At 43.4% G+C, this 18,440-nt stretch overlaps 1 protein-coding gene and 2 non-coding genes across 3 annotated transcripts; 1 reads left to right on the forward strand and 2 right to left on the reverse strand.

The window, feature by feature from the left end:
- Nucleotides 1-923: 923 nt before the first annotated feature.
- On the reverse strand, nt 924-996 carry TRNAK-CUU. Its single transcript has one exon. It is a non-coding gene; the product is annotated as a tRNA-Lys (tRNA).
- A 229-nt stretch (nt 997-1,225) lies between these two features.
- Nucleotides 1,226-1,298, reverse strand: TRNAV-CAC. Its single transcript has one exon. It is a non-coding gene; the product is annotated as a tRNA-Val (tRNA).
- A 408-nt stretch (nt 1,299-1,706) lies between these two features.
- Nucleotides 1,707-18,067, forward strand: TRIM41 (tripartite motif containing 41). The gene is made up of 6 exons (XM_044001434.1): nt 1,707-3,379; nt 5,319-5,414; nt 5,985-6,215; nt 14,955-14,977; nt 15,264-15,391; nt 15,692-18,067. Exons 1-6 carry the CDS (start codon nt 2,582-2,584, stop codon nt 16,294-16,296), a joined length of 1,881 nt encoding a protein of 626 aa, XP_043857369.1. The 5' UTR covers nt 1,707-2,581; the 3' UTR covers nt 16,297-18,067.
- The last annotated feature ends 373 nt before the right edge of the window (nt 18,068-18,440 follow it).

The following is an 18,440-nucleotide window of genomic DNA, read 5'->3' on the forward strand; positions in this document are numbered from 1 at the left end:
ATTATGATTCGCAAACCAGCCGCCAGATTTTCCAACTTCCCTCCAATTTCTTTTTCAAAGAGCACCTGCTTTAGGAAAGGTTAGACAATGGCTTTCTGAACCTGATGCTCAGAATCTCTTAAATTAAGGGAACTAAATTTTGGAAGAGAATCCAGGAGGAAGCTCTGGATCCTGGAGAAGAGACGGGGCTAGATGGGGAATGGAGCAGGAGAATGGGAAGCATGGACTCGAGTCCCTAAACCCAGCAGCTAGCGGATCGACAGAATCTGAGAGGGTGGAGAGGGGCATAGGGGGAGAAAAGCCCCCTGGATCCCAGGGTTTGCACTTTTCTTTCCACAGCTCCAGTTTCCTATACTCTTGATTTGTCCCGAGGCTCCTTCCTCTGCTTCATCCCCTGCCCACCTCCACCCCCACCTTCCTTTCCCTCTTCTGCACATTCGCTCAGAACAGGTTCGCCGAAGAGGAAGTCATCTGCCAGGAATGAAAGAGTTATTAATTTCCTTTGCCTTTTAGGAATCCATCTCTTCCAAGTTTCCTCTCCTGCTTGTTCTCCATCCCCAAACGACTCCCCGCCTCGTAGCTCGGTGTCTGCACCGAGTTTCCCTTCTACCCTTTGGTTCCAGAGACTTTCGCTCTTGCATTTTAATTTTCGAAGTCTTGAGGTTTATGCGAGCAGAAGCAAAGAGACTAGAACAAAACAAAAAAAGAAAAAGGAAAGGAAAAAAGAAACACTGAGCAACTGAAAAGTGAGGCAACAAGAAATAAGTGAGCAGACGGGAAGAAAAATACAAAAAAAAAGAGATTAGAGTGAAAGAGAATATAATGAGATCGGTAAGCAATATGTTTCTTTTTTCATAATAAGAAAAGAAGGACGGGAAAAAAATACAAAAAAAGGCAGAATAGGATGAGTCGGGAAAAGTCTTCGCCCAACGTGGGGCTCGAACCCACGACCCTGAGATTAAGAGTCTCATGCTCTACCGACTGAGCTAGCCGGGCTTCTGGCGAAAAGCACTGACCCACATGTCCCAGGAGGCTAAGATTCTTGACTAGTTCAAAGAAATTAGATTTTTTTTCTTTTTTCTATTCTATACCTGTTTCTTTTTCGGTACTCCCTAATTGTCAACAGTAAGGTGAAGGGTGGAAGGAGCAGGAAGGTAACAGAGAGAAGAAAACATCAACTTTAAAAAAGGAGGGGAAAAGTAAATCAAAGTAACTTTCAAAATGTTGTTTCCGCCCGGTTTCGAACCGGGGACCTTTCGCGTGTGAGGCGAACGTGATAACCACTACACTACGGAAACCAACTAGCAACTTACGTTTCCCCCCCAAGTCCTAAGAAACTACGTCGTTTGTTGTTCCCTAGCAGTATTTAAATTCTAAAAGGAACTCCGCCTGAACTATCTCCTGGGATTTTTTGAGTTTTGTTTCATGGTACCTAGGATCTTCAGTCAAATGTCATCCCTGCTTTCAGGCACAGATTTCTGTGCATTTCAGGCTCCCCAAATGGTTTCCAACAGCCCTCGCCACTTTATGTCGTTTTTTTCAGACCCAGTTTGTTGCTTCGGTGGAATTCACTTTAGAAGCGACTGACCTCCCCCAAGATTCCTCCTCGGTGGAGTCGTCCAGAGTCCTCCTAACGATAGAGTTATTGGGCTAGAAAGACCGGAAGTTTTCATGAACGTAGGCGTAAAACGTCCCAGTCCGTGTTCCTGTTCCCACAACTTCACTCCATTTCCGGTAACCGCCTGTTGGAAGGTGCTGCCCAAGACCTCCGTGGGGGGCTAGAGTGGCAACGGCGCTAACGAGGTTCTAAGACGCTTCGACGGATGGCCTAGAGCGTCACCCTTCCTATTCCCTTCCCCCCTCCAACTTGTGTCTTCCATTGGGGGGGGAGGGTTAATCCTCCAACCATCGAGACGGCCCTGGCCTCCTTAAGTACCATAGAGATTTGGACGTTCTACGCCCGCCCCCCTCTTCCGCCTGGGGCGCTTACGGGAGAGCAGCTTACTAGCCCACTTCCTGTTGGCCGAGAACGCGAGAGCAGGAGGAGAAGAGAGGAGAGGGAGGGGGTGGGGCAGCCCAAGGCAGAAGGAGCCGAGGAACCTCGGGTGGAAGGAAATGGGCGTGAGAAGAGGCCGGAAGTAAAGCAAAGGATACAGGAAGTGAAGGGGAGGAGTTGGGGTGAGGGAGGGGGCCATATGAGGAGGGGGAAGGGGGAGTTGGGTAGAATTTGCATTCAGAACCCAGACTGGGGGTATGAGCCTGGGGGGCCCGAAATAGTGCCATTTCTCCCTTCTGCAGCGTAGGGGTCGGGCTGGGGTTGGGAAGGGCTAGTTATCAATTAGGCTTGGAATTAAGAGCTCTCTCCTTTGGGCCATTGGGCTAGAAACTGTGGCGCCAGAGTGTGTGTTTGGGTCAGGGCATCTTTGTGGCCCCCCCCCCCCTTGGGGAGTAGGGAAGAGAAAGGGAGGCTGGGTTGTAAAATTAAGGAGGAAGAATCACCCTCATTTTACCCCCTCCCTCTTCCGGATCTCCCCTCCCTAGCCCTTGGCATATAACTCTCCCTTGTTGACTTGAGACTAAGATGGCTGCCGTTGCCATGGCACCCAACCCAGTCCAGACTCTTCAAGAGGAGGCAGTATGTGCCATCTGCTTGGATTACTTTACAGATCCCGTGTCCATTGGCTGTGGGCACAACTTCTGCAGGGTGTGTGTGACCCAGTTGTGGGGTGGAGAGGATGAAGAAGAGAGGGAGGAGGAAGAAGATGAAGGGGAAGAAGAGGTGGAGGCAGTGGGTGCCAGTGGTGGGTGGGACACCCCAATGCGAGAAGATGAGTACGAAGGGGATATGGAAGAAGAGGAAGTGGAGGAGGAAGAGGATGAGGAGTTTTGGACCAATAGCATCAATGGCCCTACCTGGGATAACATGGATTATGTGTGGGATGAGGATGAAGAGGAAGATTTGGACTACTACCTGGGGGATGTGGAAGAAGAACTGAGAGGTGAGGAGGAGGAGGAAGATGAAGATGAGGAGGTGTTGGAGGAAGATGAAGAGGAAGAACTAGAGCCAGCTACCCCTCCACCACCAGCCCCTGCTCCTAGGCGTAGATTCACCTGCCCCCAGTGTAGGAAGACTTTTCCCCGTAGGAGCTTTAGACCCAACCTACAATTGGCCAACATGGTGCAGGTAATTCGGCAAATGCACCCAGCCCCTCGGAGAGGAAGCCGGGGAAATGAGCAAGGTGTATGCCCCAAGCACCAAGAGGCTCTGAAGTTGTTCTGTGAGGTGGATGAGGAGGCTATCTGTGTGGTATGCCGGGAATCAAGAAACCACAAGCAACACAGTGTGGTGCCGTTGGAGGAGGTGGTGCAGGAATACAAGGTGAGAATAAGAGAGGGACACAGTCCTGGGCTGGTGGAGAGGAGGCACAGTCAATTAAGGGGGATAGAGGAGGGTGACAATGCCCTTTCCCTTCCAGATTTCATCCCAGAATTAACCTTATTACTTCAACTTTATACTAAAGGAGAAAGACAGGGAAAGGCCTACTTAAAGAAACAGACAATATCAAGAATAAGCATTTATATAACACCTACTATGTGCCAGGCACTGTGCTAGGCACTTTACAAATATCTCATTTTATTCTCCCAACAATCCTATGAGCTAGGTGTTTCACATAGGTAGAAACTGGGATCGATTGACCTATTCAGAACATTGTGGGCACAATGTCAGATTACCACGGAGCAGACTACTGCTTTCTGCCTGTTAACCTAACAGGTGCCATTAAAATTTTCTTTGGTAACCAAAGAAAATCCTGGCCTTGACAGAGTGATCCAGAGACTTCATAGAGACAGGGTTGGGGAATTATAGAAAATTAGGGGAAAAACAAATTGGGAAAACATTTTAGGCTGAAAGTTAGCTGATGACTTCATCTATCAGGTGTAAGGTCCAGAATAATTAATGAAGGCAGGGTGCTCATCAGACTCACACCTGTTTCATTTTCTTGCCTTGATGACCTATTTAAATTAATTGGATGGTTTATACTATAAAGAAAACAGAATGTTAGCACCATTGTTGCTTCAACATTAGCCTACCCCTCCCCCCCTTTTATTTTCTGGGTGGCTTCTTATTGAGATCCCTCCTTTGGATTTTGATTATGGATTAATTGAAACCTCATTTATTTCTGGGCCTGGCTGTGTTGTTGGACTTGGCAATGAAGAGTTAATTGTATAATAAAATGATTTGCACATTGAGGTCAAGTTAAGTTTATTTAATTTACAGCATCCTTAGATCAGAGGGGTCCACTTCAGATCTCTGCACTTAACCTAGAACTGTAAACTGCTGGAGGGGGATTGTCCTTTTCTTTTTCTTTTGCATCATCCATACTACTTTGAACTGGGCTCTCCACAATGGTATGTAAAATTAATGTCATTAGTATTGATGTTGGTTCTGAGAATAAATTCAGTTCTTGTCCATTACTTAATCAGAAGTTGTAAATGAATCTTCGTTCTCTCTGACTCTTTTTTGTTCTCTTTGACTCTTTTTTGTTCTCTTTTTTGGACCACCAGCAGAGTTTATCAGTACTATTGACTAACCACTGGAATACTAAGGGAGAGGAGAGAGAAGAGGGGAGGAAAAACATGAGAGTAGAAGATTGATAAATGCATATAGTATGGAAGGGGTTGAGCTATCAGTGGATTTTCATTGGCCCTACCCATATGTTCTTGTCCTGGCCATGTAATAGCTCCTTTTAAAGAAAAAAGTAACTTTTGTTAAATTGTTGACAAAGCATTTCTTATTTAGTAATTGTGAAAGTGATAACTGGAGAGCTAAGCTGGATGACTTCCTAACTCTTGTTCAGAAATTACCCTTCTATCCTTTTACTCCTAACTTTAAATAACCCAAAATAAAACAAATCCCTATTAAAAAATAAAGCTGCAAACCTAGGGCTTGGCACCCTTTTAAAGAGGTATGCCAAGATCTTCTCTCTTTCTTTCTGGCATGGTGGGAGGAAATGTGGTATGTTTTTGTAGGCTGCTGACTTGCTTAAAAGAGCAGAGAAGGCATGCATGTGATTCCAGTGGTGACAAAGACTATAGATTTCCTACCCTAGATAAAGCTAAAAGTTCCGGTGCTTTGATGAACGAAAGGAGTGAGAGGTACATGCAGGACACTGCCCTTTTTGCCCATTTATGAAAAGTATTTTTTTTTTAATTTCCCATAAAGGGAGGTTGAGTCTATCTAGTGATATACTCATTACAATAACCAATTTCTTTGAAAGAACAAATATGTTTGTCCCATTCCTATCATTTACATGTGACAGGCCAAGCTGCAGGGTCACGTGGAGCCATTGAGGAAGCATCTGGAAGCTGTGCAGAAACTGAAGGCCAAGGAAGAGAGGAGGGTCACTGAGCTCAAGGCAGGTGGATGTGATTGGGAGGATGGGCACAGTACAAGGCGAAAGTCCTGTATCTGGAGAGGATGGGTAGAGGCAGAATATAAAGAAGCCAGACACTGGTGTTCCCACTGGTGGAACAGTGTTTTCCCCTATAGTGGGAGATATGAAGTGGTGATGAAGGGCCAGATGCTGAGTTCTTTGGAGGAAAATAAGAGTTCCATGTGGGAAATACAATGCTAGGAGAGTCATTGTGAGAAAACTGGGGGAAGGGTGATTAGAGGAGAGAAAGAGCAATAGAAAAGAAAATCTAAGAGGTGGAAGGGGCCTTAGAGATTATCTGGTCCAGCTCCCCTGTTTTAACAATGAGGAAATTGAGGTTCAAAGAAATGAAGTGATTTGCCCATGGTCACAAATATGGCAGTAACAGAACTGGGGTGAGAACCAGGGTGACTCCTTAGTGAGTACTCTTACACCTGTCACTTAGAGCAAGAAACCTTGGATTTGGTATCCCATGGTGAGGGCCAGGGATAAGAGAGAGTAGTAAAAGTGAATGGCCAAGTGACCCCCTTGTCCCTTTTTTATCCCTCCTAGAGTCAGATGAAGACAGAGCTGGCAGCAGTAGCATCAGAATTTGGAAGATTGGCACGGTTTCTGGCTGATGAACAAGCTGGGCTAGAACGGCGCTTACGGGAACAGCATGAAGCCCAGTTAGGGCGAGCAGGAGCAGCAGCGGGGCGCCTAGGGGAGCAAGCTACACAGCTAAGTAGACTGCTGGCTGAAGCACAAGAGCGAAGCCAACAGGGGGGACTTCGGCTGCTCAAGGTGAGAGCAGCTTCAAATTCTATTCCATGTCTAGCTATCCATGCCCTCTTTCTCTTGTTCTCTTCAGTCCCAACTCTTCCTATCCCTCCTGTTCTTTCCTCAGTCAATCAACGTTTACTGAAAACCTATTAAAGAAATATAATCCTTAGCATGTCTTTATTTGTCACTCTGTGAACAAAGTACAGAGAATAAGAGTAATGGTCCTCGCTCACAGGGAGCTTTCAGTCTAAGTTAGAAAGAGGAAACCTTTATATGTCTTTATATGGTCACATTAAAATCTATAGGAATTTAGAGCAGGAAGAGGTTTGGCCCTGGATGGTTCACACTCTATAGTTAATTATTAGAAGGATCTTGAAAGTTGCTTTGCTTACTGGACCTAATCTATGTGAATCCATAGAATCACAGAATTTAATAGATGGACTTTGATGTCTATCTTTGATGTCCATTATGTGTGCAAAAATCCCCTCTATGATATACCTGGCATTCTTTGCCCGAATGCCTCCCATGAATGGACACCCACTGCTAACCCATTGTGTTAGTCCATTCCACTCTTGGACAGCTCAGATTGCTAGGAAGTTTCTCCTTACATCAAGCCCAAATAACCTTTTTTGCAACTGCCTCATATACATACTAGTTCTTCTCTCTAGGAACAAAAAGAATAATTCTAATCCCTTTTCTACACAACAGCCCTTCAGACACTCAAAAGACATCTATCATGAGTTTTCTGTTTTCCAGGCTAAACATCCCCACTGTTTGTAACTGAACCTCATATAGCATAAACTTAGTATCCTATTCCATTTAATTAGTTCACATAGAAATGACTGGTTTATGCTAACAAGCATTCAAAAAAGACACATTTGTATATTAGAATTTACAAATTCAAAATTATGAAATAAATCTGGCACAAGAACTGGGACTGGTAATCTGTATAGTACTACTTTCCTGATGGATATGTGTATTCAGAAAAATCTTGTTAAAAAGCAATATGGTAGAGGAAAACAGGAGTTGTTTTTTTTGTTTTTGGTGGGTTTGTTTGGTTTTTTGCTTGTTTGGTTTTTTTGGTGAGGCAATTGGGGTTAAGTGACTTGCCCAGGGTCACACAGCTAGTGTCAAGTGTCTGAGGCCGGATTTGAACTCAGATACTCCTGAATCCAGGGCCACTGCACCACCTACCTGCGCCTAGAAGGAGTTGTTTTTAAGAATTTCTTTTAGGTCATACTGGAATCCAAAGGAATCAGACTTTTTTCACTTTAGTAAATATATGGAAAGCCTGTTTCCCAGCAGGTATATTTAACTAAACTTTGGCAGACAAGAACCACTCAAGTGCAAAGAAAAATTTAATTTCACTCCACAGCTATATATTGAATCCTTATTGTCAGCAAGACACCTGTGCTCTAGATTCTGTTGGAGATGAATAAGACATAATCCCATCCTTAGTAGTCTAATAGAGGGAATAAGACATGTTCCCAAGTAAATAAAATACAAATTAGAGAGTAAACATTTATGAAAGGTGTATAAAGATCAGAGTTCAAAGAAAGGCAAGGTCACTCCTGGGAAGGCTGACCTTGAGGGATAGGGAGGATTTTGAATGGTTGGCATGTAGAAGGTATTCCAAATACAGGGAATATTTGGGTAATAGCTGTAGTCCGTTTGGATTGAAGCAAGGGTGTGAGATAAAACTGGCAAATTAGAACCAGACAATGGAGAACCTTGAACATCAAGTGAAGGAGTCTGAATTGAATCCATTGTATGAGGTTGATCTGGCTTCATTGCATTGGAGAGGGGAGAGGCTAGTTTAGCAACTGTTTTAATAGCATAAATGAGAAACAATGAAAGCCTGGACCAGAGATAGTGGAGTGAAGAAGAAGCTATGTATAGGACAGTGGCTCCAGAAGCAAAACTAACTAGGTGGAGCACCTGGATGAAGAGAAAGAGTGAGGAGTCAAAAATTACTAAAAGATTTAAGGAGGACCCCTCTGACCCCTCCATGGTGGCACAGCTGATAGGCATGGGTCAATTGAGTCTAAAGGAAATTTCCTCCAGCAGGTCTGGAGAAAAATGAAGCTCTGTTTAAGAGCAGGTTGTTTGAGGTGCCTGGTCCCCAAAAGCAACTGGCTTTGATTTTGAGAAATCATTAGATGGAGGTGATACTTGAAACCAGGGAAGGAAAAAGGGTGGGGGTGGGCCTCCTTTATTCATTGATGCCTTTCATTCATTCTTCCAAGAAGCACTGATATTAGCTGCCATTTTCTTCTGAGTCTTAATGAATGTTTATTAACTGTTTCTTGACTATTAGGCTTTTCAAGGTGCTTATTAAACTTCCATCTTTGACCCCTGAATGAAAAAAGATTCTCCTCTGTTTGACCTTCAACAACTCCTCTGGTTTCCTTCACTGACCTTTGTTCAGAGCCAGCCTCTGCCAGACTATGGGATCCTGGGTCAGTCACTTAGATTTTTAGTTCTGTAGGCAGCTCTCTCAGAATGCAAGTTGCAGAACTGTTGCTGCTCTGCATTAGAACAAGAAGTTACCTCCATAATAGTTGTCTACATACACCCAAGGTGTCAAACTTGCAACCCAGGCCATGGCCTAATTCAGATTAAAATGTAATTGGGAAATTTTTCAGAAAATAAAAATACTATACAACATAGTGTTTACTTTTGGTTTTCTAAGTCGATATGTGGCTCACAGGGATCCATTTCTGTTTGTTTGACACCATTGAGCTACAATGAAATCACAGGTTTAGTCCACACAAAAAAGAGAGGCAGTATGGTATTTTTTTCCCCCGTGGGGCAATTGGGGTTAAGTGACTTGCCCAGGGTCACACAGCTAGTAGATGTCAAGTGTCTATGGTCAGATTTGAACTCAGGTACTCCTGAATCCAGGGCCGGTGCTTTATCCACAGAGCCACCTAGCTGCCCTGAGGCAGTACGTATTAATGAAAGGTAGGAGCACTGGATTTGAGTCATAAAACCTTTGTTTGAGTCCTGGCTCTGGGACTTGCTAGCCATGTTGGCTCATCTTTGAAGTCCAGTTTCCTTTTTTTTTTTTTTTTTTAAGTGAGGCAATTGGGGTTAAGTGACTTGCCCAGGGTCACACAGCTAGTAAGTGTTAAGTGTCTGAAGCTGGATTTGAACCTAGGTACTCCTGACTCCAGGGCCGGTGCTCTATCCACTGCGCCACCTAGCCGCCCCAGAGGTCCAGTTTCCTAATCCCGTGGAATGGGTCTGTACTTGTTACCTCATCATATTCGTTTTAGGACAGTGTCTCCTAAGCTAGAAAGTGCTATACAAAATATACCTTATTATGGGATATGGTTATTTGACACTTTCAGATCCTTTTGTCTAGAAAGGCTTCATGAGTAAGATGGAATTGGGGCTGTGTGTGAAGAATGGCTAGGATTTAGATAAGTATAGATGAAGAAAAAGGGCACTTCAGTCATGGATAAGAGCAATAGACTAGATGCAGGAATGAGTTTTTTGGGGGTAACAGTGAATAAACCGGCCTGATTGATGCCAAAAGTGGCTTGGCAAGGTAGTTTTTTAAATATAATTGGATCATAGGACTTGATTATGAAGGACTTTGAAAGCTGTGTGGAATCAAAATTTTGAAGCTACAATGCATTTGAAGATCACCTAGTTCAAATCTCCTCTTCCCCCTATTTTAAGCCATTGGATACCCTGGGGGATTAAATGACTTGGCTCACAGTGAGTGGCAGGTTTTGAACTAGAACCCAGAGCCTCCTGACTTAGTTTCTTGTTCCGTCACACTTCTCAATACTCATAAAATACTAGGCTACTGTGGGTTCTTGAATAGGAGTGATAAAAATGGTATTTCAGGAAGACTAGTCTAGTGTTTTGCTATATAGAATTAGGGAGAGACTGACTACAAAGACTAGCTGCAAGGCTTTTATAGTAATCCTAGACTTCAGGGCCTGGATTAGGGCAGGAACAGTGAGAATGCAGTATAAGGGAGTGTTGTACTCAGGAGTCTGAGGCATTTTTTTAAAAAGGGGGGCATGTGAGACTTTTCACAAATTGGCTTTAGGGATTGCATGAGAGGTATAAAGTATAAAGTTCAATGATTTTACACTGCCCTGCTCACCTTCCTTCTTCTTAAACTAAGTTTTAGTGATAGTTTTTACATTACAGTCATTTCCTAATTTATACCTCCACCTTATTGATCTGATTCCATTAACAAAGAAAAGCAGTTAAGCTAAAACTGCTGACACGGACCAAATCTGACAGTACATATTATAGCATTCCATACCCATTCTCCCCTACCCCTCCTGAAAAAGGTGAAGTCATAGGATTACAGATTCAAATGCCAGGGACCTTAGAGGGCATCTAATCCAACCCTGATTTTCACAAATGAGGGTGTTTAGAGAATCTGTGACACAGGTGGTAGCAGATGTGGGATTTGAACCCAGGTTCCTTGGTTCCAGTGTTCTTTCCACTGTAACATGATGCATACTTAAGTTTCACTATTTGTTTTTGAGAACTAAGATCATTACAGTTAAAGAGAATTTGGCTTCCTTTTAGTTTTCTCTTTGTTTATATTATTGTCATCATTAGGTATAGCTACATCTGTTTATATGAGTTTTTCACTGAATTTCTTTAATTTGTTGCTCCTTACAATGCCAACAAAATTCCATTATGTTCATATACCATCAAATTGATTTCCAGTTTTCTGATAATACAAAAGTGCTGCTCTGAAGAACACCTTTCCTTCTGTCTCTGATGTCTTTGATGCTTCTGCCCAGTAGTGGAATCCCTGCATCCCCCCTCATATTCATTCCCCACCCCAATCTTTTGTCCATCCTTTTGTACTTTTTGTCATTTTCCTCCCGTCCTTTCTTGGACGTTTTTCTACCCCCTCTTCTTATAGAAATCTCAAAGGCTCTCACCTGAGCCTTCTCTTCCCTTTGTCAGTTTCACTTTTTTTTTTTTTTTTTTTGCTGCGGGGCAATGGGGGTTAAGTGACTTGCCCAGGGTCACACAGCTAGTAAGTGTTAAGTGTCTGAGGCTGGATTTGAACTCAGGTACTCCTGAATCCAGGGCCAGCGCTTTAACCACTGCGCCATCTAGCTGCCCCCTGTCAGTTTCACTCTTGCCTGTGACTTCAGTCATCTTTTCTATGTAAGTGACTCCCAAAGCCATTCAGATTTTTCTGATTTTTTTTCTGTTTACCAGGCCTTCACTTCCAGCAGCCTCCTAGGCAATCCTAGTTATTAATACCTTAAACTCAACATTGAGTTTAACATCGATCTTGTAATTAATCCCCTCTTCCTATCTTCTGCCCAGTTTTTCAATTTTTTCCCCCCATTTCCTTTTTTTTTTTTTTAAAGTGAGGCAATTGGGGTTAAGTGACTTGCCCAGGGTCACATAGCTAGTAAGTGTTAAGTGTCTGAGGCCGGATTTGAACTCAGGTACTCCTGACTCCAGGGCCGGTGCTCTATCCACTGCGCCATCTAGCTGCCCTCCCCCATTTCCTTTTGAAGGCCCCATTGCCCCTCTAATAAGTCAGGCTAAAAACCTTGGAATTGTCTTTGACTCTTGACTCTCACTCACTCCCAGCAGTCACCAAATCCTGTCAGTTCTACCTCCAAAATACTTCTCCTGGGGGCAGCTAGGTGGCGCAGTGGATAAAGCACCAGCCCTGGATTCAGGAGGGCCTGAGTTCAAAATCCAGCCTCAGACACTTGACACTTATTAGCTGTGTGACCCTGGGCAAGTCACTTAACCCCCATTGCCCCACCAAAAGAAAACAAAACAAAATAGTTCTCCTACTATCCCCTCCTCTCCATCACTGCTCACATTTCAGTCCTTCTGGCTTGGACTGTTTATTGTAATTTATTTCTATCTAGTGGCCTTGCCTCCAATCCCTCCTTTCTCCAAAACCCATTGCACAGTTTCCTAATACTCAGGTCTGACCGTGACATTCCCCTTCTCAAGAATATTGAGAGGGGCAGCTAGATGGCACAGTGGATAGAGCACGGGCCCTGGATTCAGGAGGACCTGAGTTCAAACCCGGCTTCAGACACTTACTAGCTGTGTGACTCTGGGCAAGTCACTTCACCCCAATTGCCTCACCAAAAAGAAAAAAGAATATTGAGAGGCTTTTTGTTGCATGTAGTATAAACTGCAGACACCTTAGTTTACATATATAGCACTCCACAATCTCATTTTCCAGCCTTATTTCACATTTACTCCCTTTCACATAATGTACAATTCAGAGAAACTGGACTAGTAGATGTCCTCCAGTCTTATCCTGCTCTTTTTCCCCCTCCATGTTTTTGCACAGGCCATCCCCCAAGGCTAGGATGTACTCTGTCTGCCTGTAGAAATCATTCCCTCCCCTCATGGTCCAGTTAAGTGCCACCTTCTCCATGAAACCTTCTCTCACCCACACCCCCCCCCTTTCCTCCTTTCTACCTCTGCTTTTCCTCAGCTAAAAGTAAGCACTCCTTACATTTTCTTATGTACTTCATCTCTCATTCTTTTTTTTTTTTTTTAGTGAGGCAATTGGGGTTAAGTGACTTGCCCAGGGTCACACAGCTAGTGAGTGTTAAGTGTCTGAGGCCGGATTTGAACTCAGGTACTCCTGACTCCAAGGCCGGTGCTCTATCCACTGCACCATCTAGCTGCCCCCTTCATCTCTCATTCTAACTTACATTATGCATATTTTGTATAAGTAGTTTCTTTCCTCAAACTTTGAGGTCACTGATTATGCTCTTTTTTATCTTTGTGTTTTTATACATAGTAGCTGCTTAATGATTGAATTAAGAAGAATCTAGGCTCCCAGAAGAATGACAGTACTTTTTTTTTTAATGATAGTACTTTTTGACAGAAGTGAATATACTGAAAGAATAGTAGAGGGCTATGAACAGTTTTGATGTTCACTCACTTTTAGGAGGCTGAATAAAGAAAAATGATTAAAGGAGATTAAAAAGTGTCAAAAAAACAAGAATGCAATATTACAAAAGCCAAGGGAGTAAAGAGTTTCAAGAGGTCATTAGTATTAAAAGTTAAGGAAGAATGTCATAACTTCACAAGGAAGGTTATTAGTGGCTTTGGAGTAGTTTCAATAAATTTATTGGGACAGAAACTAGAGTACCACATTAAGAAAGAAATAAGAATGTCAAATGTGGATCCAATAAATTCTGACCCCATATTTGAAGAGTTGAGCAAAGAAGGGAAAGATTGGATGAGTAGGAAGAATAGTTGGGTCAACTAAAAGGTACTTAGGAAAGGAGAATATGGAAAAGGAGGGAGTAAAGCAGCTAGAAAGGATTAGGTGGCATTGAGTGTACCATTTAGATGGAGGGATTATGTTATGTTATATATTATGTAGCATGGAGTGTAGCATTTAGATGGAGAGCTTATATTTACAAAAAAGGAAGCTTCCTTTTGAGAAAAGAAGAAAGTGTGACTTGATAGATATAGGGACAGTGTCCCTTAATCTCATTTCAAGATTTGATTAATTTCCAATGCCCCATTCATCCCTGACATTCTGTAATATATTGATCTAAATGTGGTAGTACAGAGAGGAACCCTTATCAGATTAACTCTAATTCAAGGGGCAAGGTCATCCATCAAGTGAGGTGGAAAATTGGAAGTTTAAAGGAAAATACTTGAAGTAACTATTTTGGGAAGTATATTAGAGTCAGAGATGAATAAAGAATTGCTAGAGAAGTAGATAACAAAGTCAAGGTTGGAAAGCATAAAGCTGAATTGGGGCCAGATCTTAAAGGTTGTACTGCTGTTAGCAACTCTCCTTGACCTGAGAGCAGAGGAATAGAATACTGATTGGGAGTCATGGATTATTGGAAAAGGTGGGAAGAGAAGAGAGACATTGAATAGTCAGTTACCTCTGACAAATTTTTTGTCCCAAGACAGCTTTTCTCCAGTCCCCTAGTATATTTCTGGGCTACAGTCAACATAAACTTGGGGTTGAACTATTAATATGAATTTGCATTCCATAACATAATTAGGAAGTTAAACCCATTGTTGTTGGCAGGGGGGATCATAAAACATATGGGGCTTTTTGTTTTGTTTCTAACATATCCTAAAGCAAATAGAAATGATACATTGGAGTTTTATCTTTTGGATTATACCTGTTGCCAGTCCCCTACATTATTGTGGATCTTTAAGGGCTGGTTGTATTAGGTTGTCTTTCCACAGTAGGAAAAGACTGGGATGATTCAACCTGAAGAGAATGTAGCAGAGAATGGGAACTGAATAGTGTACATTAGTGTTTTGAAGGCCTATTGTACAGAATGAAAAGGAATAGAATTAATTTTTTTTTTGGCAGGGCGATCAAGTATCTGAGGCTGGATTTGAACTCAGGTCCTCCTGAATCCAGGGCCAGTGTTTTATCCACTGTGCCACCTAACTAACCCCTAGTAGGTAGGATATTAAGTCAGACTTGAGAAGAACTTCCAAACAAGAAGACCCTGGCCCAATTGTCCAAGAGAGGAATTGACATTGGTTTTTTTAGGATCCCTTAAAGATGGAAAAAACCCTCAGTGAATGGCATAACATGTAACATGGGTTGAATAACTGGAGGTATATGGGGTTGGAGGAGATGAATTAAAATTTCTTCATTTTTTCGAACATCCCCAAACCTGGCCCTTTTATTCTGGGCTAGAGATTTAGGGGATAAGGAAATCAACTGTGAAGGGCTGACTTTATCTTTCTTTCCCCTTCCTTACCCCCACTTTTTGTCTCTATTATTCTCAGGACATCAAGGAGACTTTTAACAGGTGAGTTTCTATCCCTCAAAACCCTGAATTCCACAGAATACAGATTTTAACTAGGACTAAAGCATCTGGCTGCCTTGGCCCCAACTCTCCTACATACCCTGACCAGATCTCTGTATTTTCCCTTATCCCCCTCCTGGGACCCACACATCTTGTCCCTAGCCCTGAATTCTTGTCTTCCTTTCTTAGGACCCAAATGTCTATAGCCCCCTGTTCTCCTCCCCTATCTTTCCCCCTCCGTTCTGGAACTTTAGTATCCCATGTGTACCAACCTCTAATCCTCTCCCAGGTGTGAGGAGGTACAGCTGCAACCTCCAGAGATCTGGTCCCCAGATCCCAGCCATCCCCACAGTCATGACTTCTTAACAGATGCCATCGTGAGGAAGATGAGCCGGATGTTCTGTCAGGCTGCCCGAGGTACAGAGAATTCACAAGTCACCTTCCTTCATTCATCCCTGTACAATCTAGAGCCAGAGTTTGGGAAAAGTGTGTGTATATTGATATAATATATGGGAAGGGAAGGTATGTGGGTGATCTTTGGACTTGAATGTAGGCTACTTAGGTGCTAAAAAAAAAAGGGGGGGTTAGAATTTGGGGCGATTACTGGTTCTTTGAAGGGGAGCAAGAATCTTGAGTCAAGACCTAGGTTTGGGAACGGGGAAGAAATGGTACTGAACTAAGTGAACTTTGAAACCTCTCCTTTCCTTCTCTTTCCAGTGGACCTGACTCTGGATCCTGACACTGCTCATCCAGCCTTAGCCCTGTCACCAGACCGACGTGGGGTCCGTCTGGCAGAGCGGCGTCAGGAACTCCCCGACCACCCCAAACGATTTTCAGCTGAATGCTGTGTGCTGGGTGCCCAGGGCTTCCGCTCTGGTCGCCACTACTGGGAAGTGGAGGTGGGAGGGCGGCGTGGTTGGGCTGTAGGGGCTGCTCGTGAATCAACTCGTCACAAGGAGAAGGGGGGACCACCAGGGGGTTCTGGGGGTGGTAGTGGGGATGCCACACCATCCCGCCACCACCATCGCCGCAGACGGCCCCATTTGCCCCAGCAGCCAATGTTTCAAAGGGAGGTGTGGTGTGTGGGCACCAATGGGAAGCGCTACCAGGCACAGAGCTCAACTGAGCAGACGCCTTTGAGCCCTGGTGACAAGCCACACCGATTAGGGGTATACCTGGACTATGAGGCAGGACGACTGGGCTTCTATAATGCTGAGACTCTGGGACATGTACACACCTTCTCAGCTGCCTTTCTGGGTGAGCGGGTCTTCCCCTTCTTCCGGGTGATTTCCAAGGGCACCCGAATCAAACTCTGCCCCTGAAGCACCCCAATGCTTGTTTCCCCCCCCCCCCAAACTTCCCTTATCTTGGTAGGGGTTAAGGATGGTTCCTCAAGCTGGGGGGGGGGGAGGCAGAGAGGGGTTCTCTTCAACTCTTGTTCTCCTATGTTCCCACTTCCAGTTTTCATTCTTATCTACTCTGTCCTCTTATCCTTGTCTATAGTTGGGTATGGGTCCCTGAAATGGAATTGTTAAACAATCTGCTTTTCCTGCATATTCTACCCTACCCCCTCTCCAATTCCATCTCTATTTTTTGTCTACCAAAATGAATTTTATTTGGGGGAGGGTATTCGAGTTGTTTTTGTATTTAATGGAGTAAGACCCTTCCCCTCGACATATATACATATATATATATATACACCTTTCTGTCAGCTATCTATAGCTGAGGGGGAAATATGGGGAGGTTGGGTTCCTCTAAGGTTCTTTTGTCTCTCAGATCAGAACCATAATGGTTGCCACTCGTATGGTTTTGTTCTTTTTCACCTCTGCCTCCTACTCCATTCCTTTTTATCCTGTTCTGCTGCTCACTTGCCTCCCACCTCCATTTCCTGAAGGAGTTTGTCACCAAAACACGTGACTCTAGTGTCTCAGGCTCAGATTCCCCTTCCCTCTCCCCAGTTTGTGGCTTGCAGCATCCCCTACTTGACAGCCCACTAGGGGAGGTAGGGATCAGTTTGATCCTTTGAGAAGAGTCTTGGGCATAGTCTCTATTTTTCTAGAACCCTTCACTTCCAGTTTGGGGGCTTATTCCAAGTTGGAGGTAACCCTCCCACCCCACTCTGTATTTCTTATCCTCCTGCCTTTCTCTGTACTGCTCTTTGGCCGAGGTTGGTTTAGAGGAAAACTGAGGGGTGGGAGTGGAAAATGGTGTGTAGAAATGGACAATAAAAGTTTACTGTTTATCAGTTTCAGTGAGTATAGTTTTATTTTAGCTTGTGAGTGAAGATGCTATCCAGTCCCTTCCAGTGAGTGGAGTGCCACTCTGCATGAAATAGGGGCCTTTATCTAATGGAAGTAACTGGAGGAAATTGAGCTGTGACACACATAAAGGTCTCAAGTTTTAGGGAGGTAGTGCCACCCCACAAAGTACATACCTGTAAGTGCTATTTGATTTTCTTTGGATCTTTTTCCTCCTCTACCAGGCTCTGCCTTGATTACCTTAAGTTTTCTTCATCTGTTCTGCTTTTCATTTTCTTATCTTCATTTTTATAAGATCTCATTCTCCATACCCCTCTCACACAACACCCTTTAAATGGGAATCTTTCTTGCCCCTTTCCTTGAAGGCTTTCCATTCTTTTTGGTGCTGCTTCTTTTGCTGCAGTTTCCTACCCAAGTTACGCTTTAAACAACTCATCTTCCCCATATATTTGGATTTTCCTCCACTAAGCCCATTCATTAACACCTCCCACTCCACTTTTAACACCAAGGGAACTGAATTACCACTAACATCCAATAACTAAAAGAAATAAACCAGAAGGAAGATACAATTCACAGTGCTTTTAAGAGAATTGTTGAGATGGAAAGAAGTCATCTAAATGCAATGTCCACTTAAACCCATGTAAGGGTCCCTGTGCTCATGGCATGACTTAGAAAACTACACATAATATTCTGTTGTATTTTTATTTTATTAAAACATTTCCTAGTTGCATTTTAAATCTCGTCTAGCCACCTTCGTTTAGATCATTTTATAGATGAACAAACAGGCACAAACATTTAAGTGACTTAGCCAAACAAAGCCCTATTTCAAATCCAGGTCTCTACTACACTTCTGCTATATCCCACATACATCTGTAATATTGCTTTTATTTCCTTTGCTACATAGGTGTTCCTCACACACCAGATCTCTCAACAGAGGTGGATTTCTAAAATCATTAATCCTTTCCCACTGTCAGGAAAATGTGTTATATTTGGTTTGGCTGAAGGTATGTATGGACATATCAAACATTAAGTACCTGTTATGTGCCAGGCACTGTACTAAGCACTGGGGATGCAAAAAAAGGCAAAAATTGTCCTCAAGGAACTAGCCCATCTAATAGGGGAGACAACATGCAAATATAAACAAGTTGTTATGTATAGGAAATAATAACAACAAAGGAAAACACTAGAATTAAGGAAATGGCTTCCTT

This window comes from Dromiciops gliroides, chromosome 4, assembly GCF_019393635.1.
Source record: "Dromiciops gliroides isolate mDroGli1 chromosome 4, mDroGli1.pri, whole genome shotgun sequence".
NCBI lineage: Eukaryota > Metazoa > Chordata > Mammalia > Microbiotheria > Microbiotheriidae > Dromiciops > Dromiciops gliroides.